At 48.2% G+C, this 23,362-nt stretch overlaps 1 protein-coding gene across 1 annotated transcript; it reads right to left on the bottom strand.

The window, feature by feature from the left end:
• Positions 1–1,371: 1,371 nt before the first annotated feature.
• Positions 1,372–23,360, bottom strand: LOC101155358 (niban-like protein 1). The gene is made up of 14 exons (XM_004072989.4): positions 23,195–23,360; positions 17,035–17,165; positions 14,993–15,121; positions 14,812–14,917; positions 14,557–14,724; positions 10,146–10,261; positions 9,653–9,757; positions 8,348–8,510; positions 5,265–5,452; positions 4,995–5,150; positions 4,587–4,700; positions 4,225–4,332; positions 4,003–4,114; positions 1,372–3,877 (listed from the first exon to the last, which is right to left on the bottom strand). The coding sequence occupies exons 1-14, from the start codon at positions 23,247–23,249 to the stop codon at positions 1,932–1,934; spliced, it is 3,597 nt and encodes a 1,198-aa protein (XP_004073037.1). The 5' UTR covers positions 23,250–23,360; the 3' UTR covers positions 1,372–1,931.
• Positions 23,361–23,362: the final 2 nt, after the last annotated feature.

Below are 23,362 nucleotides of genomic sequence, written 5' to 3'. Positions count from 1 at the left end.
ATTCTCGGATCTCCGCATTCACAGGTTAAATGGCCCGGTTCTTCTGAAGCGGGTGTGAATATTATCCTTTGTTTATAAGGCTCATTTGTGGTTTTAATTTAAATTATGTTTCCAAATTCGCAGTTAGAGAAGGAACATTTTCCTCTTGTTGACATTTGACAATGATTTACTGGAGAACAAAGTGTTAGTGCTGCTTTTCCTTCGTTGTAAATGTAGATTTTCTTCTCAAGACACCTTTTATGTTCATTAGGCAGACTCAGAAAAACTCAGGCAGAAAACATAACGGACGGATGGATGGACGGATGGATGGTGTAGTGTCTCTCTCTCTCTCTCTGCTTGTCTTTCTCTTGTCCCACTGCTTGAAGTCTGTCCAGCAACTGTTTTTCGAAACGCGAGTGAGATGTGTTCTTCATCAACTTTTTATTCCAAAAAATAGAAATTACACGAACACACGGTCAAAAAACTATATCGCTTCCAACTTTCTGAGGCTTCAATCAGCAATGAGTCTCGCTAACAGCATCTCTGTGACGTAGCATTATTTAATTGGAAGTTCAAACAATGCTTATGTAAATGAACTATTAAATAAAAACAGTGCGTTCGGCACAACGCTGAAGTTGTGAATCGGAAGCCAACTTTAGCGTCGTGCATTACGATCCAAATAACTATTAAATATAAACTGTGAATTTGGCTCCAATAGATGGATGGATGAAGGGATGGATGGAGGGATGGACGGATGGATGGATGCTGTTGAACTGGAGTTTGAGGATGACTTTCCAGCAGCAGCTGCTCTGTATCTGAATGAGGATGGCGTCTGTGTGGATTGCAGCTGATAGACGAATGCAATGGAAAGTTGTGCTGCTGGGCCAAAGAGAGCGCTGCCTTTAAGGGGAGGAGTCAGACATCAGTTCCTTACCAGCTGTGAGCCTTTTTGAATTTACTGCTTTCATTCTTACTCGCCGTCAGAAACCTTTATAATCCACACCGATGATCATCAAATGTTGAGATTAAACAACTTAAAAGCCCATCTCCATCCAGCAACACCTGCTTCCTGCACTTGGAGCAAAATGCAGATGAGACCGTAGGACTACACACCTCCACCTCACTTCAGTCACAGGATCAACCAGCAGAAGGAACGGAGCTGCAGAGGGAAAGGTCATGTGACCGGGACACTTTAGAAGCACCCCCCCCCCCCCCCCCCGTGTGTCGTCTGTTCAGGCCGCTCCATGTAGATTCTGCTGATGAAGGGAGAAGGTTCCCATCCTCTGCATGTTGTGTCATCAAACATCACAAACGTGCGTTTGTCATGAACTTCATCATCCGTGTCCGTGCTTATGAGCCGACACAGAAACCAAAAGAATCATTAAGACATCATCCGATTTAATGAGTGACTGATTTATTATCAAGAAAAGACATTTGGAGAACAAAGAAAAAAAACTAAAATAAATGTCAGCAAGGAAATGGGGGCAAAAATAATAAATAATACAGATGGAGAAATCAGCAAAGGGACTTTTGATGTTATAAAACACACAAATAATGTAAAATGACGACTTGGCACTTCACCTTTTCATACAAGTTTTACAAACTATACAGTCTTGTGGGGACAAACAAACCTTTAAAATAGTGTCATTGGTGGGGGGCCGCATTAGCCGCCACGTTAGGTAAACTTGTACTTTTCATTCTAGACGACATTTTCTGTTGTCCAGGTAGGACTAATACTCTTTAAAGCAACTCGTTTGAAGGCTGGAGCACACCTTTGCGGTCCACCCCCCTGTGCTCATGCTTCTGTTGGGTGGACAGGACTTCAAACTAGTCGTCCTCCGCCTGTGCAGTGGGGTGAGACCTTTAAACCCTTGTGGGGGGGTCAAACTGCAGTGGAAAGTAGAAAAGAGTTTGTTTGGCATAATGCTGACACACATGGAGGATGCTTGCCGTTACTGCTCTCCGGTCTCGGTGTTGGTGCTGCTTTTGTGCTCTGCAGCTCCACCCGTCTCCCCTGCAAGCGGCTGTTCTTCTCTTAGCTGTGAATGTGATGCACAGGAAACTGTGGCCCCCTCCTCATCCACTGCTTTGCTGGCAGGAACCTGGGTGCAACTGTTCAGGGGAGGTAGACTGGAGTCCGGCTTGGAGTCGGCGGGGGTCTCCGGGCGGGTTTCTGGAGCTGGAGACGGCATTGCCTCTGCAGCAGGGCACAGCCGTTTGGATTCCACCCCTTTGTTGGAGGCTGGGGGTTCCTGCGCCCCCGGCTTGGTGTCAATTGCTGTGCGATCTTCAGCAGCAGCCTCCTCCTCCTCTAGGGCCCGCTTCTCAGGTTTGGCTTCCTGCATGATTTCAGAACCAATTCCCAAGGCTGGAGCGCTGTCTGGAGTCTTTTGTGGAGAGGACATTTCCTTGTCAGCAGGTGAGAGAGGGACAGATGCCACCACCGGGGAAGACGGAGGTTCCTCTACCTCAGGCTTGGTGTCCTTGATGTCTTCACACGTGGTTGCAGGCGCTGTGAGAGCTGCTCCATCCTCTTTTGGGTTATCCTCCTTACCTGACCCCCCCAGCTTAACTTCCTGTTTAGAGTCAGACCCATTTGCATTGTCTGGAGTGCTCTTTGGAGTGACATCTAACTCTCCAGAGGGCATAACTGCAGCAGCAGGGGACAGTGGTTTGGATTCCACCCCGTTTTTGCTGGACTCTGGAGGTCCCTGCACCTCAGACTTGCTGTCCTTTGCTTTGAGATCCTCGTCCATGATCACAGCAACAGCTGCTGCAGCTTCAGGTTTGGCTTCCTGCACGATTATAGAACCATTTACCAAGACCGGAGTGCTCTCTGGAGTCTTTTTTGAAGAAGGCATTTCCTCCTTGGCAGGGGAGAGAGGGACAGATTCCCCCACCGGGGAAGACGGAGGCTCTTCTGCCTCAGGCTTGTCCTTTTTTGGGATGCTTCCCTCACTCACGCTCCCCACAGTTTCTGCTTTATCCGTTTTACCTGGCTCCTGAAGTTTGACTTCCTGTTTCATGTCAGAGCCCTTTGTGACGTCTGAAGCGCCCTCTAGGGTTGTTTCTAAAGTTCCAGATGGCGTCTCCTCTGAGCGAGGGGACTGCGGTTTGGATTCCACTCCTTTTTGGCCGGGTGCTGGAGGTTCTTCGACCCCAGGCTTGCTGTCCTTTGCCTCGACTCCCTCGTCTGTGATTGCAGTAACTGCTTCTTCCTCCTCTTCACCTTCACCTTGCTCCCCTGGCTTGACTCCCTGATTCAGGTCTGAACCATTTGACATGTCAGATGGATACTCTGGAGTCACCTCTTGAGCTCCAGGCGGCAATTCTTCAGCAATTGGGGACAGGGGTAGTGCTTTCTTTAGCTCCTTGCTGGAGGCTGACTGCTCCTCCACCTCAGGCTGGCTGTCCTTTGCTTTGCCTCCTACACCCACGGCTGCAGAAAGTGCTGCTTCATCGTCTTCACCCCGGTCGTCCGGTTTGGCTTCCTGCTTCAGATCAGCACCGTTGGCCATGTCTGGAGGGATCTCTGACTTTGTGGGTCCATTTTGGTTGTCGTCTGAGCTTTTATTCACGTTTCCATCCGTCTCTTCCTGGCTGACGTCAGAATCGGGCACCTCCACGGACGACTGACCAGGCAGCAACGAAGAGCCTTCCACCTGGATCATGGACACCACCTGCTTCATCCTCCAACTCCTTTTGGACTCGGCATCCTCCCCCTCATTCTCAGTGTCCCCCCCTGGTCCATCTGTGCTGTCCTGGGCTCCTCCGTATTTTCTGGCCCAGTCAATGGATGGCTTTTCCACCAGGAGGTGCAGGTTGGGGTCGCTGTTGCTCAGGACCATGCTGTCTCTGAACAGGTTGTGCTTCCTCTGGACTGCTGCTTCCTTCACAGCTGCAGATGCAGAGAAAAGGATCAGCTGTGGTTGTTTCTTCTGCCCTCAATCGAAACTTTTGAAAATTGAACCAGTTTCTCCGTTTTGATTAAAACATATGTGAAAACCAAAGCAGTAAACTGACCTATCATGATGTCTTTCATCACAGAATGCAGAACCACCTCCTCAAAGATGTTCTCAACCAAGATAAAGCGGCAGAAGTCCTCAAAGATCAGGTCCTGGAAGCCGGGAAGCTCCTGATGTTTGCAACACAAACAGTCGAATATTTCCAAAAAGCATTCGTGCGTGTCACATCTTAGACATTTCCTCTAGAATTTAACAAGACCAAAGTTCTGAAATGACTCACTGAGGCACAAGTGGGGCTGAGCTGTTTGAGCATGTAGGGGATGAAGATCTGGAGCAGAGCTTCACGGAAGAACCGCTTCCTCACCGTGCTGCTGTCATAGTCAAATTTCTGAGAAAAACAAGCAGTGAGTTAGAGAACCTTTAGCATCCCAGTCTTGCTGTGGACTCCTCAGTCCAGGTTTCAGAAAACTGACAGTAAACTTTCAAAGTAGAACCGTTTCAAGGTTTCATTGCATCTTCTATTGTCTGACATTAAAAAGGTTGGAGACCACTGCACTGGATTATCCGTCAAACAGCAGTTTGTGCCGACTATTGAGTGAGATGAGAACTGGGATGATCACAGAGTCGTGCAGGATGCTGTACCTTCAGAACTCTGTCCTGGCAGCGCTGGATGGTCTTACAGAGATCCTCTGGTCCCTGGGACTCCAGGCTCTGGTGAAGGATGTGCTCAAATGTGAACACAGCATTGTCCATTTGCTGCAGGGACACAAAAACGCTGACTAAAACCATGACCAATCATTTTTCATCATTAAGCTCCTCTGTTTTAAACTCCAAGAAGTGTGAAATGAGTCAAAAGAATAAAAGAAATGTGTCCATCTTTGGATAAAACCTTAAAAGTTCTGTTTAAATGGTGAAGTTCACATCTACAGGTGTAAATCCACAGTTCAGGCCTTTGCAGGAGCTCCAAAGGGAGGTTGGGCAATCACACCTTCTTTCAACTGGCTAATCTTTAGCAAAGGCGTCTTTGGATTCAAAAAGCTCAGTTGTCACCTGTCTCATAAGGATCTGGGCCCGCTGGACAAAGACGGATGGGCTGGAGACGTCGAATCTCTGCTGCAGACCCTCCAGACTGAGCTGCTCCACCTTCTCATAGCAGCTCTGCATCTTCACGGGATGGTAAGGCAGCATGGAGATCTTCTCCATGTGCTGAGGGAAGGGGAAGCGGACAGTTTTCACGGCTCTGACTGAGCTGACCGAAGCTTAAACTCAAACGCCGTCACACTTTGGGGAACTGAACCTCCTCCTCCTCGTGCTCCTCACCTGGGCTACCGTCTCCTTGGTCCCCTTGTTCACAGTGTTTTTGCTCATCTCTGTCAGCTCCCCAAAGAAAACGTCCCGCACCTCAAAAAAACCTCGGCTGGTGGGTTCCATCAGGGCGTCGAGGATGGAGCTGATGTACGGCTGGATGCTCACCTTCAACAGCTTCTCCGCCTTTGAGAGAACCGCCCCTGCAGAAGAGAGACCAGGGAGAAAAGGCAAAGAGGTCAGAACAATCTGGGAGAACAAAGGTGGATCTTTGAGAAGCAGGAATCTTCTGGGCTTTGAGCCTTGAAGTCACATCGTCGCTAGATCTGTTCAGGTGTGGGAGACTACAGAGACGAGGTTTCCAGCAATGCTTCAAAATGTACAGATATGACTCCCATTTGAATTTTTTGTCTTTCCTTGAACTGAAACCAGAAGAAGTACAAGGAACAATCACTGTCTTTAAAGTCAAAAAGAAGACTTTCATTTGCGTTTTTAAGGTTACTGCAGCGGAACAGGTCCTACAGTTTACACTCTCAGATTATTATTGCAATGAGGTGGAGTGACAGCAGACCGAGGAGCTGCAGGGTCACGACCACCTGAAGGTCTGCAGAGAAAACAGGAAACAGTGGAGGAAAGAAGTATTTGATCCCTCTACACCAGGGGTCGGGAACCTATGGCTCGCGAGCCATATATGGCTCTTTTGATGGTCACATGTGGCTCGCAGACAAATCTTTAATTATACTTTTTTTTTTTCATTAGACCAGTCCTTCACAGGTGCGATGCGATGCTAAGGAGGGCGGGGGGTAGTAGTGGTGCTTGGAGAAAATAAATCTGCACTACTATCAATTAACTATCATCTATTATTTCACAGAGTTTATAACAGCCTAAAACCTGCGATCCGCCGTCTCTTCAACTTCCCGTCTCTGAGAAAGAGCGCGAAGGTGCAGCGGGATGTGTGAGGACGAAAGGGGGGGGGGGCACAGACAGCAAGGTGAATCGCGCAGGGATTGTCAAAATTTAAAACACGCTGCCCGTCACATACTGCAGCGTGTGAGTGTATGTTTGGCTCCACGTCTGCATGTGAGCCGTCTTTCTCACATCTATAGAACATTCAGACCAACCTACGATCACGTTTAAAGTCTCAACGCCTGCATGAAGCCGAAACTCGCCACGTATCAACCAGACTAGACCATCAGCAGAACTACGCAGCACCAGAATTTGTAATAATGGTAAGAAATTCTCATCATTTATTAGCAACAGCATAATAATGTTATTAAAAAAGAATCCACAGACTTATTGTACTTTAAAAGTGTTGAAATTACATCAAATACACACATTCACTGGTTTATTTAGTTTTAAACTGAATTTAAATTTATAGCGGACTGAGTTAAACTGGTGGCTGTTGGGTTGCGTTCTAAATTCCGGAGTTGTTTGAATGCATCAAGTAGAGATCTGATTGGCCCTCAGTTCTGTCACTCAGCCTGTGTTTAAGGAGTTTGGACCAATGGGGTTCAGCTATTGGCTAAATAAGGTATATGGGAGGCCTGTGGCGGCAGTGAAGAAATATAAAGTTGGGAGAAGCGCTCTCCTCTCGTCTCAGCGGGAGAGATTCAGGAGTTGCTGAATTAATTGAACGGCGTTGGTTACGGTCTGCAGTAACCAGAATAAAGAACCTTAAAAGAGGTTAAGTCTCAGTGCCTCAGTGTGGGAAGGAGACACTACATTATTGTATGGCTCTTTCAAAATTACATTTAAAAATATGTGGCGTTTATGGCTCTCTTGGCCAAAAAGGTTCCCGACCCCTGATCTAGCCAGTAAGACTTAGTACTTTGTGGTAAAACTACAGGGTACAGTAAATGTCAAAAAGAAAAGTATCCATTCAGACAAAGGTGTTCACAAATGAATACTTTGTGCACAACGTTGCAAAAAATATGAATACAACATTTCGTTTTATGTTTGACATGTCTGTTTTGAATACGACATTTCTCCTGTTACATTACTGTCAAAAACATGTCACGGGTATTTGACATTTGACCTTGGCCCATAGAAAAACCTGATCCAGCACAGAGGTTTGTTGTAGTTGATGATCCAGTTTCTACACATATCAGGAGGAATTCTGCTCCTCCCTTCTTTACAAATGATTACTAAATCATTCAGATTTGCTGGCTGTTGCTTAGCAACTCTGAGCTTCAGCTCTCTCTGAGGTTCAGAGACTGGCTGGACCAATCCATGACCTTGATCGACCTCTTCTTCAGCCGTTCCTCGGTTGTCTTGGCTGCATGTTTGTGTCATGATCCTGTTGGAAGACCCATCCACCGCCTGTTTTAAGCCTCCTGGTGGAGGGAAGGAGGTTGTCACTCAGGACTTGGCGGTCTATGCCCGGTGCAGAAAAACTCCTCCAAACCATAATGTTTCCACCTCCGTGCTTGACAGTGGGGATGGTGTTTTTGGGGTCATTGGCAGCATCTCTCTTCCTCCAAACATGAAGGGTTGAGTTGATGCCAAAGAGCTCCATGTTGGTCTGATCTGACCACAGCACCGTCTCCCAATCACTCTGTAAACCCCCCCCCCCCCCCCCACACACACACACACACCCCCCCCACACACACACACACACCCCCACACACACACACTAAATGTAACAAATGGATATAAAATGATAAAAAAACAAAGATCTACACTCTGGTTTTCCGAAGATTCATAACCTCTTTGTGATAGTAAAACCTGTCCAACACAAAAGGCCTTCAACGCTCATCTGTCTGCTCAGTTGTTGGACAGAACAAGTTAAAGAAAAAAAAAGTTTTTCAGGATTTCCTGCTTCTTCAGCTGATGCAGCATTGAGCCATTAACTCCAGCAGCTTCAACTGTCAGCAGTCACTTGGATTTTTGCAGGTTATAAAGTGTTTTCTAGTTTTAATTTTATTTTGTTCTTGAAAATGATCAATTTTAGGAAATTGTGTATTTATATTTTCTTACACGTATTTGAAAATCTGCTCCAGAATTGTATTTTTCCTCTCCTGGTCAGCAGGTGAAACGACTCAGACCTCCTTGTCTGATGGTTGGTCTGTTAGGAGCAGCTGCAGACGGTTTTCACCAACCTTTGACCTTGCTGGTGATGTGCTCCTTGGATGCAATGATCTGGTCCATGTCTTTCCTTATGGATGCCTCCAGGGAGGAGCGGCTGTCCTCACATTTTTGCAGCAGTGCCTCATGGTGGGCGCGGCACTGCTCCTGCACCTGGCTGTAGACGGCGTCGCTGATCTGCCCACAGAGACGGTCCACTTTACACAATGACACTCCACACCAGCAATAGTGGAACTAGCTCAGAACATCTCTTATTGATAGTAAAGGTCGTGTCGCGCAGCCACTATGTACATTTTCAGCATTTTCCACAGATGAAATGTCGGTCTTTCATGATCCATGCGAGATATTCATCATTCATCATTTGGGTTCATCATTTGTTGATGTGCTCAGAGGGTTTCAGCTGACTGGTTTTTATGCAAACTCGGTTTTGAGCTGTTCAAATCTTTGGTTGGTTGAGAATTACACAGTTTCTGTGTATTTTACATAGTTTATACATAATTATTACCTAAATCTTATGCAATTGTTCATAATTTTTGCAAGATCCAAACAATTTTGTGTCTTTCCAGGACCGTTCCACGTTTGTCTAACAGACTTTTCACACATGAACCACTGATGTATAGCTTCTAGATCACGTATACGGTGCACGTATCACGTTACAGTTATGTAATTGACGCACAAATCCCTAATGAACTGCAGATAGACATCACAATAACCACTTACGGTTCATGTTCTATGTTGATTTACCTGTTCTTTCCGTGGTCTATTTGTACTTCTGTGATTTTAAAGTGGTTCATTCCTTATACATCTGTGGAAATTTCAAATAAAGACCACAATTTTTCTCACTTTTTCCACGTATGGCTAATTTTCATCTATGCAATATACACAAAATGTACGTAGTGGCTGCAGGACACGGCCTTAACTTAGAAAACATTCAACTGCAGCGAAGAGTCCGACCACACCGACACGGAGCAGCCGAACCACTCATCTCCAACGCAGAAACATTCCTTTGCCCACCCTTTCAAAGGCTGAGTGATTTATTTACGCAGTCTCCAATCATCTACACAGAGGAAAAGGCTTTCAACCTTCACCTGTGTAATTCTCTGCCTTGCCAGATGGAGGCAGCGAAGTCCATCGCCGATGACTCATTGTGGCCGCTTCCACCAAGAAGCAGGTGAGAACACCCCTCCCACCCACTCCCCACCCCCATACCCCCAAACCTTTTTAACGTCAACAGACATTCCTTTCAGAAGCTTGTTGGAGGTTGAAACTCCTGATTTTATTCTGATATTCAGAGCTTCGGTGAGGTGGTTGCTTCTTACCAGCATCCAGCTTCTCTGTCGGTCATGCAGCTTTCCTTTGAGGCGGGGGGAAATGAGCTCCCTCAGCTCGGGGTGGAGGCTCTCCATCACCAGGTTGGACAGGATCTACCAGCAGAACAGGGAGCACAAAGCATTCAGCTCCCCGGACCACGGAGGTGGCCATAACTTTCCAGAGTCTGGAGTTTCTGTGTCAGGTGGGGGTGGGGGGGTCTAGAGTTTGAAAAATGATGATCAAGAAGTTCTGAAGATACCGGCCCTTTTTCAGGTTCCTGCCGTGCAACCATGCATGCTCTGGGTGAGCAGAACCCCCCAGTTTACGTCCATGTTGGCGTCAGAGCAGAAACTGCAGCACTTTTTCTGACATTTAACATGAGAACAAAGTCTGAGGGGCTCATCAGCTTCTGGGGGGGTCTGCAGGACCGACCCAACCCAGACGGAAGGGATCTCCATCAGAACGACGGCTGGTTTCATCTACAGGATGTCGGGGCTTTACCTGCGACGGGAGTCCACACATCATGTCCCACGTGCCGTAGTTCCCTTGTGCCTGTCGGTAGAGTCGCACTGCATCAGTGAAGGCTGGAGTTTGGACCCTATTCTCCTCACACAAACCTGAAATCAGATCATCAGCTGGAGTCATGAGGATGCTCAGGCCTCGCCGTGGGACGGATTTCCTCTGACAAGTTTTTTTAATAAAGATTTGATTCCAGAACGAATCAAGTACTTCACAACACACAACACAATTCACCACAAAAACAAACCATTAAAATCCACTTTGTGCCAAAAGTCTGCTTAGACAACAGATGAAAGACTGAAGTAAACCTCAGACTCTTCCACAGTCGGAGGTTTCAGAGAGAAGCTCAGAGAAGAGCTTCAGACTTAGACAAGAAGATCACTGCAGTAACACAAATCCAGGAATTATCCTTTCTAGATGCATCTTAGACGGCAGAATCCTGAGATCTGCAGGTCTTACTCAGCTGGAAAAGCCATGTTTCTGGTTGACATGATGATTGTTGAGACTTTAAAGGCAAATGGTGCGACTGTGGCGCTCCATCAGAGACTCAGGTTTCTGCAGCCATAGGTTCGTCTGAGTCGACTGAAGAAGGATCAGAGGAAGGATGTGAAACCAGAAAAGTCCCAGGAAGACCTCCAGCGGGCATAAAAGCAGTCAAGAATGGCAGCACTTCCTCCCAGCTGATCCCGTTCCAGCACGCCGCCATTCTCAGTGGGACAGAAATCCTCATTGTGGTTATAAATCAGCCTCATATCAAACTTTAATGAGAAAATGCCGGCGACCCTTTCCGCTCCTGCTCCTCCATGATACTCCAGAGGAAGTCAGCCTGTGTTTCTCCGGCCAGGGGGGGCATGAAAAACCCTTCCACACAATCTGCTGGTCACAAATTGAGGCTGTAATTGTTCGGATAAACTGGACTAACTGGAATCATCTGGATTATTCCAACCACTGCTAATGAATCACAATGTTTTCAGCTTTTCTTTTAGGTTTGAAGATAACTTTGATTGAAAACTGAATCAATTCACCAAATGCGTCACTCGATTTTCACCTTAATGTTTGGGTTTTTCCAAAAATGAAAAGAAATTTTTCTGTTTGTTTACATTTCAGAATTCATAACTTTAATACGGAAATTTGCTCTTTTTTAAGTTTAAATCCCTAAGTGGATTCTCAAACCAAACAAAGACGGCTTAAGATGAAACTTTCAAAAATACATCCGGGTACTTTGGACCCAGTCGATTTCTAAACCTTTCATTCTCAAATCAAACAGATTCCGTTTGTTCTTCATTCTGAGGCGCCATCCACCAAAGTCCTGAGAGTTGTTCTTAAACTTTGGAGGAACAGCTGAGCGCATTGCCTCACACAGGCCGTTATCCGCCTGATAAGACGGCGTCTCTTCAGTCTGGGGATGATGTGGCGTCACATCCTGAAGCTCCGAAGGGCCGGCTGAGCCGCGGCCCGCTGACTTCACCCCACAGGTTGTGTAAGATCCAAGAGTGACTAAGCCACAAGCCACGTCTGTCCGTCCAGCAGAAAATGTGGTCAAACCAGAAAAGGGTGTGAAGTGCTGATCAGCCTCAGTGGACAGAGCAAGACATGTGACAAAACCAGGAAGTGTGCCTGTGGGGGTGGGGGCGTTCACAGGCGGAGGTCCCTGATGAAGCTGAAACAGGAAGATCCGATCAGAGAGGAATTTCTGCTCAGCCTGAGTGTAACGTGCCTCACCTCAGACACTGATAACTGTTCACAGGAGACGCAGCAGCAGAGTCCAGATGGGGTAAAACAAATCCTTCTGGCATTTAAAGTCAGTTTCTAGCAAAAATGTGGAAATCTCACAAAGGTGGAGAGGTCACGCCACTGAAACGTGACAGTCCAAGAACCCAAGTAAGCTGCTTCTTTTCTGTTCAGTGGAGCAAAAATCTGTCCATCTGTCCAAAACCTGACCCTAAACCTGACCCAGATCCAGAACCAGACCCTTACCCTAACCCTGACCCTGACCCTGACCCTGACCCTGATCCTGACCCTGATCCTGATCCTGAACCAGACCCTGACCCTGACCCTGATCCTGACCATAACCCTGATCCTGACCCTGACCCTGACCCTGACCCTGAACCTGAACCTGAACCTGATCTTCATCCTGAACCTGTATTGGAATATTTGAAACATGGATTGGAACAAAGTGTTTATCAAAAGTGCGCTCTGTGAAAACATGAACTTTGACCTCTTCTGTGTTCTAAAAACCTGGGTTCACGTAATTGTTTGCGACTGCTGATCAGTTTAGCGCCTTCAGAAGGTTCAGTGCAGACACGCCTTTCATTGTTATGAACCTGGACTGCTGTACCTGCTTTAAACACCAGGAGTCTGTTTCAGAACGCCAAAAGGCTCCTTTCAGACCAGATCGATGGTCTGTTCATACTGAAGTCTGCAGGCAGCCCAGCAGATCCTGCAGCCTCCCTCTGTTACACGGATCTGACCAATCGGATGATTTCGATTCTACGCCGTCTCACGTGGTCGGGTCCGAGTGAGTCTTTCTGGCTGATCTGAGGTTTAGTCAAGCTGTCAACAAAAGCTCACTCAGGAGGACTTTAAAGCAGCTCGTTTTCATGACCAAAGCTGCATGTGGTCACCTGCAGACCATTACGCGCCCAGAAAGCGTTTCACTGCACTGTCCAAAGTGTGCCGGAGCCATATTTGAGTCTGAAGGGACAGACAGGATCTGTTTGTAACCCCACACCTTCTGGCAACTCAACGTCTCAAATAAGTCAAACCAAACAGGAAGACAGTGATATTGGTGAGCGACTGAGCTGATCTAGTCGGACTCATTATCCGCCTCCTGCTTGAGAAAGGTGCAGGGTGCAGCCCTGAGCAGAAAAACAGGCAGAGCCGTTCTCAGGAAAGTGTTGTGACATGCCAGCCAACAGGGTGTGTTTGTGTCAAAGCAACGCGCCTGCTGCAGACATGACGGGAATGGAGGAACGAAGCTGCAGACACCAGCAGGAGCTGCTTCAACCTGACAGACTCTCACGTCTCTGCCGGATCACAGATGTGGCTCCTCTACATGCATGTTTCACTCTGTTCAGAAGCTACGTTTACCACACTTCAACTGCTCACACGTCTATGAAAAAGAAGATTAAGAAAAAAAAAGATTCCAGACAAAAAGCTCCAAATCCATTTCTTCAGATTCTGCAGAACAGTTCAGGCCAGAAATGACAAAAACCTTTTTTCTTGGGTCACTCAAAGACATTTCTGAACTTGACAGACATGGATTTCTGTCATTCTGAAGCCCTCATCTTTGCTGCTAATAAACCAAAAATTGTAGATTGGCCGACAGGAAGCAGCTGCTGAAAACCAACACTGCTGTGGAGTGTGGGGTTTGGGTCGGGGTCAGGGTTAGGACGGATGGACAGATTGGAGACAAACCTCCATCCATGTTTCCATCCTCCAGGAAACGGGTTTGGATTCTTTTCAGCTTCAATTTTCTCTTATTTCAAGCCGACTAACAGAGAACCTTAGTTTTAGTTCAAATGAAAGTGATCATCTTGGAATGTGCCGGGGTTATTCCTGCTGGCATTTCTCTACATCCCTAGAATCAAGCTAATAACTTCAACCATTAAAGCAGAATTTCTTCAGAAATATCAGCATCATGTATGAAATTATGAGGGATCAAAAATGACAGGGAAAGGGCGAGAACATGTTCTGAACACCGCCGTCACATGACCCAAACTGGCCGGAGTTCAACCCCAACAGCTGATTAAATTCATTCTTTGAGTCTTCAAATATTTAGGAAAAAGTTGAATCCTCCTTGAAAACACGATTCCCGTTTGCAGGAAAGGCTCTTTTCTCTTTTCTTCATAACTCGGTTTCTTCTCATCCTCTTTTGTTCTTTCATGGGTTTGATATTTGTGTTAAAAACATAAGCCGACGTGTTCATGAACACTTCTAAACAACCAGCGCCGCTCCCTGAAATGGACTGAGGGTCATTTTCACAGGAACTTCTCTTCACAAAGATGGGAAATGGGTTACATATCTGGCTGTGGTTGTTAGGTGATAAAAGCTCGACTGGATGTCATCATTTCTAGAAAAGCAAACAGATCCTCTAGCTTCCAGCTTCTCCATCGCTGCTTTGCTCCTTCCAGCTGAAATCCGCTGCTGCACCAGTTTCTCCTGCTCCACCTCTTGGTCCCTTTCACTGACAAGAACTTGACAGACTGACAAACGGCGGCAGAGCTTTGGGTTGGACTGTGAACACCAGCTGACCGATCTACCGAGGATTTCTGCTGGCAGAAGGACGTCTAAGACGGAGAACACAGCCACTCCGTGGGCAGTCTGAGCCAGCCCTCTGTGGAAGCGTCTGGTGTGACGGGGGTTTCTGCTGCGCTGAAGCGGAAGGACTCACCGTCGTTGGAATGCCGGACACAGTCCTGCAGGACAGCCTGCCACTTCTGCTGCTCCTTCTCGCTGCCGGCGCAGAAGTAATGGTGCCGAGTGTACGGATGCCACACGATCACAGGGAACTGGCTGGGACACTTCAGAAACGGAGAATTTCCCGCTTTGGCTTTCACATCTGCAAAGAAGAGGTTTTTCAAAACGCTGAAGCATCTCCATCCAGATGGAAACAGATCTGCAGAGACGGGCGTGACCTGAGCCTCACCTGGCAGGCTGTCACTCATCAGGTCCAGGTACTGCTCCACAGAGGTCAGCACTTTGGAGCCAGCGCAGTTGATGCTTCCTTTGGGGGGCAGATGCTTGTCAAAGGCCTGGAGGACCCAGGAGGACATGTTAGAAGATCAGAACAGCCAAGCAGCACCATCCAAGCACAGCTGACCCCTTACAGCTTTGTTTTCATAGCAGCTGATGTTGTAAGAGTCCGGGACAAACAGGAAGCGGTTCCTCCACTTCTTGTTCTCCTCGACGTACTGAAAGATGGTTCCAGAGAAGATGGACTTGTTCTCCAGGGGAATCTGCAGAAGATGACACAGAATGAGGACAGAAGCCATGCCTGCCAACCTCTCTTTGCTTTTAAAGGTTATCCGAGTTCACATGAAACAAGGTGCAACAGAACTCAAAGATGATGTGGAGTCAGAGATGCTTCTGTGCTTTGGTACCAGCATTTAGGCCAACATCACATGGGAGAGCTCTTTAAGAGCATTGATCAAAGACCAGCAAGTCTCTCACTTTGGAGGTACTGATGATTACATCATCAGCATGAAAACAGAACTAGAGCATGCAGATTTACTGGTAGACTGATGCAGATGGGATCGACCTTTCGTGCCAACAGTTCCCGTTTCTCCTGCTATCGAGGACAGACTGAAACAAAGATCACCCAGCTGATGTGGAGTCTGCCCCCCTCCCATCCTGAAGACCTGGAAGGACCTTCCTTCTGCCAACTGCACCCCAGCTGTTGTGCTGGGAGTGCCGCCGCACTTCCTGGCTCATCGGGTTTGTGTGTTCCGACCGCTGAGTGGTGAAACGCTCCAACGGGGGCACAAACCCCCCCTCAGGGGTCCCGATGGCACACACATGCCGAAGCTGGCCATCAATTAGATGTCAGAGTCCATCTGTTCTAAAGGTTTTCTGAGCTTCACACATGAAAATAACAATCAGCAGCCAGATTTCAGACTTGACGCATAGAAAGCGGTGACTTTCTGCACCGACAGAAACTTGTCTGCCCTGGGGGGGGTCACGGCGAACACAAAGAGCCTGTTTTCTTTACCACCTTCTGGTGCAAATCCAAACTTTTGTCCCCGTTTTCCTGGGCTGAGAATGCACCACAGACGCACTGAAAGGTTCTCAGCCTGTTGACGTCCTCATGAATCACAGCTCAGCTGCAGCAGGTTCCGACACGCCAACAGTTTCGACAGCAGCTCTCCTCTAATATGTTGAAATCAAAAACACGCCTGCACTTCAAAGATCCGTTTCTCAGAACAAAAGTACCCGTAGAACCCAGAAGACTATCGCTCGACTGTTTATGTGATGTCACACGGGCACAGAACCAGTAATAAGACGTGTTTGATTATTAATCGAGTATTTCAGCTTCCAGAGGGGGCTGCATGGTGACCCGTGTCCCCAAAAGGGATAGGGGTGGGATTATATAAGCTTGCTTCTTCCCACTCCTTTTCAAGCAATAAATCAAACTCTACTTATACTTTAATTGATGATCACTGTATTTAATTAAGCAAATGTGATTTAAGTGACGTTTCTGTTCTGTTTTATTTTCTGTCTTTTTAATCTAAGCATTTCATCATTTCTGTAATTAGTTTGATAAATATTGGTACATTTTTTATTGCTTTGACTACAAAGCTTGAAAATCAATCAAAAAAATCAATCAAATCAAAAGGGATCCAACGGTTCTGAAGATGGATGGATCTTCCAGAGTGATCTTTCTCCTACTTTGCCTTCAGTCCTGTTCCATGATTGGGTCTTTAGAGAAAGCCCTGACATGATGGACCTCTGAAGTCCCCAGACCAACTGCAGATGAAGGAGGAGACCCCGACTGAAGCTGAAGACCATCTAGACCAGTGGAGGCACCAAGACTGATGGATCGCTTTAAGGAGAGCAGTCACAAAATGTTTGGACCTAAATAGGAAAGTCTGCACCACTTTATGGTCTGGAGCAACGCGTTTCCTTGTGAAGTGTGGCATGGTGTGTAGTGCTCAGCACTCCGGTGACCATGTGACCCCAAAAAGGAATTAAGAGGGTTAAAAAAAGGATTACATCTGATCTTTTTGGTTCGCACAGGAGGCTCCCAAAAACCTCAGCGACTAAAGCGTTTTGAACGTTTCTAAGATAAAGGTCTCCGTCTTTTCTTTAGGCAGTGACCTTGGCACTTAGCCACCGCCGTCGCCACCGCCGTGTGCTGGCGTCAGACGCTTACCTTACGCTGCAGCAGCTGGGACTGCGGCCCGCCTCCTCCTTCGAGGTCGAAGCGAACACTGTTGAAGAGAGCCACGCCATACTGCTGCTCGTACAGGCGGCCAAACTCCGCCATGACCGCTCCGGTCCGAGCTGCAACACAAACACCAGTCAGCACTTCTGCAACCCCCAAAGCCCCCGCCCGCCTCTGCATTTAATTTAGCAGACCTCTGAGCAAACAGGTGCACATGCACAGCAGAAACAGGTCTGCACACCTGTGCAGGTGGAGCACCCACATTTGTTCAGCTGCTCCTCTTCTTCAAGCAAAGTCTCGGCCTCTTTTTAATAAAAAAAGATTCCCTGAAAGGTTTCCAGTTCGACGGACATTCAGGACACCAGGTTTCTGCGGTGAACAGGTTATGAGCTGCTGACAGGTGAGCGAATACTCAGCCACCGCAGTCACATGACGTGACAGGAGAAGGTCAGCTGACATGTCTGGACGTCGTTTATCCTCCTCCTGCATGAATCCAGACATCTTTGAGGACGCACAGATGATTGTCCGTCATGTCCCGGACTCAGAGACATCATCACATTCAACAAATACAGCAAGAGGGTCCAGAGACGTCAGAAAGTCAAAGGAAAGATCAGCCGTGACGACGGGAGGAGCTGCAGCGACTCCTGACCGACCTGGAGCCCAATGATCAATCAGGCAACCGTTACCGTCTCATCAATAGATTCAAAACACCATTGATGAGGATTTTTGCCAAAACCAAGCTTTCTCCTTAACAGCAGGTCCATCTGATAAGATGAACTGTTGTATTTTAGGAAAGGAAAACAGAAAGCATGAAGGGTTTCAGTATCTAGCTCAACTTCTGATCTTACACAGTCAAACAGAAACATTTCAGCCGCTTCAGGTTCCAGGAAGTGAAATATGAAATCCAAGAGCAGAGTCAGAGCTCTGCAGGTTCTAGATCTCAATCTGTAAAATGAGGAAACTCTTCAATCTGGACTTCTTTAAAGACCCCCTCCAGTAGAGATTCTGTTTTTAACATGTTCTCAAAGCATTTCTCTCAGGATGGAGAAACTAAGCATAACATTACTTTTCTGAGGATTTCTTTATACAAATCATTGTGAATCAGGAACAGAAGAGAAAATGAGTTTGTATTTGTTACATAGAAGCTACAATCGGTGGGCTACAAGCTTCCAGTTCTGCTCCATTCTGATCATCCACCTGCAGACCAACAGATCCATGAAAGTCTTTGTTCTCCTGGTCTGAGCTGGAACCTGGATCAGAACCGGATTGATGGATGGATGGATGGATCTGATATTGCTGCCATTTTGGTTGCACTGCTTATGTTAGTTGGGGCTGTAAGCTAGCAGGAAAGGGTGCTCGTCTGCCCGTCAGGTGTGACTGTGGGTCCAGGAGAGTCCGGGTCCTCTGTGCTTGGAGACCAAGGAAAGATGCTGAGCTTCTGCAGACGCTCCGCTCACTGATTTGGAGCTTTCTGTCAGGCCCGTTTCATTCCTCTGATGGATCGTGGGTTTTTTCCAAGGCAGCAGACGGCCGTCATCATTCCAAGAGGACAAAAATAATAATAAACATGTTAAGGAGGGAAAAGCCAAGACGCCATGATGCAACTCTGGAATGAATCCAAGACATTTCTACTTCAGAACAAAGAAAGAACAAAGAACTGTGGCCGTTTGGTTCTGCTGTGAACAGCAGCATCAGAAAAGCTCAGACTGGGTCAAAGATTCGTCTCACTTCAGGCTGAAATGTTCCTGCTGGGATTTGCTGACCTTGCATTAACATCGGCACTTCCTTTGACAGCAAATGTAAGGGGGGGGGGGGGGGACTTCAACTCACCCAGATAAATCCCACGTTGACTTGTGTGACGGAATAAAAACTAAACAGATACTTTTCCACCAACAATCATTTTTCCATGAAGCACCAACAGTCTTCCAAGTGAGCACCGGACATGGGGGGGGGGGGGGGGGGGGGGGGGGTATACAGCCAACTCTTTGTTGTGCAGCAGGAGCCCCCACATTAAAGGCCTCAGGCCCTGCAACAGTTTAAATGAGACCATGTCGTCCTCCATCACAGCAATAATGCGACCCCCACCCCAACCCCACTTCAACAGTTTCAGCATGTCTTTATTAAAAAAGCACCCCCCCCCCCCCTTGCAGAGGCTCAACAAAAACATTCCTGTGAGACGGAGCCCCCCCGCTCTGACTCATAAATAAAGCTGGTTCCATCACAGCTGCAGCTCCCAGAACCTCAGCACCGGTTCTGGCTCGGCTTCCAGCCCGTTTCCCATCAGACCCACCGGCATTCCTGTCGGCTTGGACCTCAGACTCAGTTCAGGATCTGACACACAAACTGAACGGATCCCATCAGAACATCAGCGCTGGGATCAAAGGGCTGTAGGGTGGGAGGCGGGACACTTCCAGTTCTCCCCAACCTTCTTCTCATTTGATTCAAAACGGAAAATCTACAAAAGATTTGTTTCCGTCTGTGACAAAAGTTTTAGCAAATGCATGAAAATATGCTTTATCAACCACAAATTTCATCCAATGTTTTCCTTTAAAAGACACAGTTTTGTACTTTTGAGGACAAAAATCTGCGTTTTTGTTGGTTTTGATTGAAGGCGTGACGGTAGAGAAACGTCCTAAATGCATCTGAGTTGTCATGCCGACAGCTTTGTGTTTGTGTCTGGTCACCAACGGAGAAGCTGACGTACCAAAGATCTACTGTATTGACTCCAACGATGAACATTTGTGTTGAAAGAACTCCAGCGGTTCAAGAACAGCAGACGCGTTTGGAAAACGCCGCTGACATCTACAGCGGTTATCACCTTATTGATCATCGTGCTCACGGGTGACGCTCGGTCCTCTAGAAGCCTGAAGGCTGTGTCCTCGTCCCTGACGCACAGACTTTTCTACAGTTCTTTGGGTGATTTTCAACGCCGTCACAGTTTGGTGTTGAGTCATTTTTAGTGTTTTACAGCAGAGGAGCCATTTCTGGCTGTAAGAACCTCATGAACCCATCCATCACACGGTAGCGTCTCCCTGCAGGCTGAGCGGAAGTCTGATCTAGATCTGATAAGGAGCCCGGACCACAGAACGTCACGTGACGGATCTGATCTGCCATCCTCCTGGAGGCACGCCAGGGATCGTCAGGGCGCATTTTTGTAGCGTTTTCCGTTTGCGGTCCGATCGATGAGTTATGACTCCAGCTCGTCTCAGACTTTCACGGATTCTTCGGATTCCACTCCTCGCGTTGCCTCACCGTGGGGCCCCCTCCAGTCTGCTTCTGCGGGTCAGCTCAACCTCAGCCCTGGGGGGCGGATGGGTTGCAGCGTGTTGGTCCAGCCGTGGTCAGATGAAAAGATGAGACTCTGCATGTGAAGACTTCTCACTCTGTTCGGCTCGGGTTCTGTGTTCGGCTTTTGGGGGGGGGCTCCTGAAGGGATTTGAGGTTCGAGTCCCAGACAGCCCGTCTGAAAGCCGTCCAGCTGTCTGAACTGCAGACGACCTCAGAAGTTTCATGGATGGGAGGAATTCCACGTCCGGAAAGATGGCAGCAGCAAACTAACATCACGAAGCTCCTCCAATGAGCGACACCGCTGTGTTCAACAGGAAAGGAATCATTAAAGACGGATTGACTGAGAAAATGACATGAATGTCAAAATAATCCTTTTTTCCATTAAAAAAACCTTTTCTGTCCATAGTTGTGTGAAAACGTTTTTTATCAATCAATCCGTCTCAGCTTTGGATGGAATTTTAATGGACCTGTAAGAAATTCCAAACGTGTGAAGCGATACGGAAAGGGTTGAGCTGAAGGTGACTTGGCGCTTTGTCCCAGACGAACACTGAGGCCTTCATGAAGGCCGGACTCGCACTAACTAGGCGGGGCCCTGCACACACAGAAGACCTCGCCGGAGGTTGGAGGCCTGAAGCCCGGCCGACTTTCTGAGTAGGAAATCTGTCTTTAAGGGGAATTCCAGAGGAATTTTCCCACTGCAGGCAGAAATTCCAATGTCTGAGTTCAAGCGAAATGCATCATTAGCACACCAGCAGCAGCTGGAGAACAGAGCCCATGTTTTCCCCAGGGGATGCTTCGGACTGCAGCAGAGTGGTTCTGGTTAATCCTGCCCCACATGCTCGGAGCGTGCTCCTCAGTTCCTGTCACCTTTGACCCAGAGGCACCAGCAGCAACACCAAGCGTGAAGGGATTGCACATGTATCTGGCCTAAAGCAGAGGAAAGGAACACTGCAGCGTCCACAGCTCCACCAGGTCTAAACCTGCCAGACAAACGGACTCGAAACATCTCCCGGCTCTGCTCTGCAGTGGAACTGACAGTCCAGCCTCGCCTGCAGCTCCGCCGCCTTTGTCCCAAGCCGGCGTGTCTCTCCCGAGCGCAGCTTCCTGTGACACTGATTGCACAATAAGCGGGGAAACACTGGAGGCCGGAGCTCCTCCCAATGCGGCGCCGTCTTATCCGACGTTCTTTAAAGCAGCACAAAAGGGAAGATTCGGGTCAAACCATGAGGACTCCTCACGCCAGCAGCACCAAATGGATTTCCCCATCCCATCTCCAGAGAGCAGATGAAGAACGTCAGGGTTTTACTTCTGTCCACTGTGGACCTGCAGGCCTGGACTCCAGTCCGAGGCTGCAGGTGTGACTGTGGGTCCAGGAGAGTCCGGGTCCTCTGTGCTTGGAGACCAAGGAAAGATGCTGAGCTTCTGCAGACGCTCCGCTCACTGATTCTGTGCTTTCTGTCCGGCCTGTTTCGTTTCTTCTGATGGAGCTGCAGCTTCCTACTGTCGACGAGCTTGATGGTGGTTTTCTGAGCACCCCGATTCATTTCCTGCTCGGTTCTCTTCGGATCTTCGTGTCCAACTTAACCTCTCAGCGGGTCTGAAGGCAGAGCTTCTTCAGCTTCCTAAAGACGTGAAGGTTTAGGAAGAACGAGATCGGCAGAGCACAGCGGGCTCTTGAACCTCCGACATTCTAGGATGCACAGCCCCTCCTCAGCAGCTGCACGTCAGGATTTCATCTCTTGAAGTGCTGGACACAGATGCCACAAAGCAGCGCAAACTCCTCAAAGGACAGAGATCTGGAGGATTCAGAGTCATGAAGGAAATCCCACAACCTCTGCAGACGGAGGAGAGGCTCCGCCCCATGTGAAACCACATCAGCTCTGCATCATCCGACGCCCTCACAGCAGGTCCAGACGGGCCTTGAGAAGGTCAGGGGGGCGGTGGTGGGGGGTGTGGGGGTTTTGAGTTCAAAGATAAAAAGCGGTGACTCGTGCAGACGACACAGTTTCACCGTGAAGCTGCAGATGACGTTTGGATGCTTGTTTTTCGTGTCCCAACTTCCCCCGTGACTAACCGATTCCTGAACCCGGTCATTCACTAAGCTGCTCTTCAGGGAGGACGTCCACGCCCAAACGGACCCGGTTCCTCTTTTCTGACCATCTTCACCAAGCAGTTTCTGCTACTTTTGGGTCCAACAAACTGCTTTCAGCTGAGGAGAAGGAAAAAGCACCACATTCTGCTCAATGTTCACACCATAGGCAACAAAGAGCTGGAAATGGAGTTCTGAAGAACCTGGAGGTCTGATGGGACTGGAGGTCTGGTGGGACTGGGGGTGTGGAGGACCTGGAGGTCTGGTGGGACTGGGAGTCTGGTGGGACTGGGAGTCTGGAGGACCTGGGGGTGTGGAGGACCTGGGGGTGTGGAGGACGTGACCTCAGTTTGCGGTGGGGGTTACTGTTCACTCGGGCAGGTGGGGTCCCTGCAGCTGTAGATGTTCTGCAGGGCGTTTCTGCCATCTGACGCTCCTCACGTGACTTTCAACTTACAAGTGAAGTTAGGCGAAAGGGGGAACCACAACAGCGGTCTGAGAGCGCATGTGCAGAAGGAGGGCTTCGTGCCTTTTTGGGATACGTCAGTTGTCAGAAGAACTTTGTCAAACCAGAAACAAGAACTTTTCTCAATGTTCCAAAAGCAAAAACAATGAACTGTCTTTGTAATGAGGAACACTGCGGGGAGGGTGGGGCTCTGAACCTCTTCTTTTCTCTGTCTGGGGGGGTTAAAGCTCAGGGTGTGTCCGCGGGGCTGGGACGCGTAAAGCGCACATGCGCCAAAACGCCACCGCGCCAAACGCTCGGCTCACCTGTGATCAGCTCCCGCTTGGATTCATCCAGGTGACTGGAAACGACGTCCCCCATGACGGATGACACTCACAAGTCCCGGAGATCCACGGCACGTCCACAGTCAGTCCTCGAGATCCGCGTCCGGCCGCTGCGCTCAGACCTGGAGACACTGCGCGGGCACGTCGACA

Source organism: Oryzias latipes, chromosome 9 (assembly GCF_002234675.1).
Source record: "Oryzias latipes chromosome 9, ASM223467v1".
NCBI lineage: Eukaryota > Metazoa > Chordata > Actinopteri > Beloniformes > Adrianichthyidae > Oryzias > Oryzias latipes.
The sequence above is the reverse complement of the archived record's forward strand: the minus strand, read 5'-3'. Positions and strand labels throughout refer to the sequence as shown.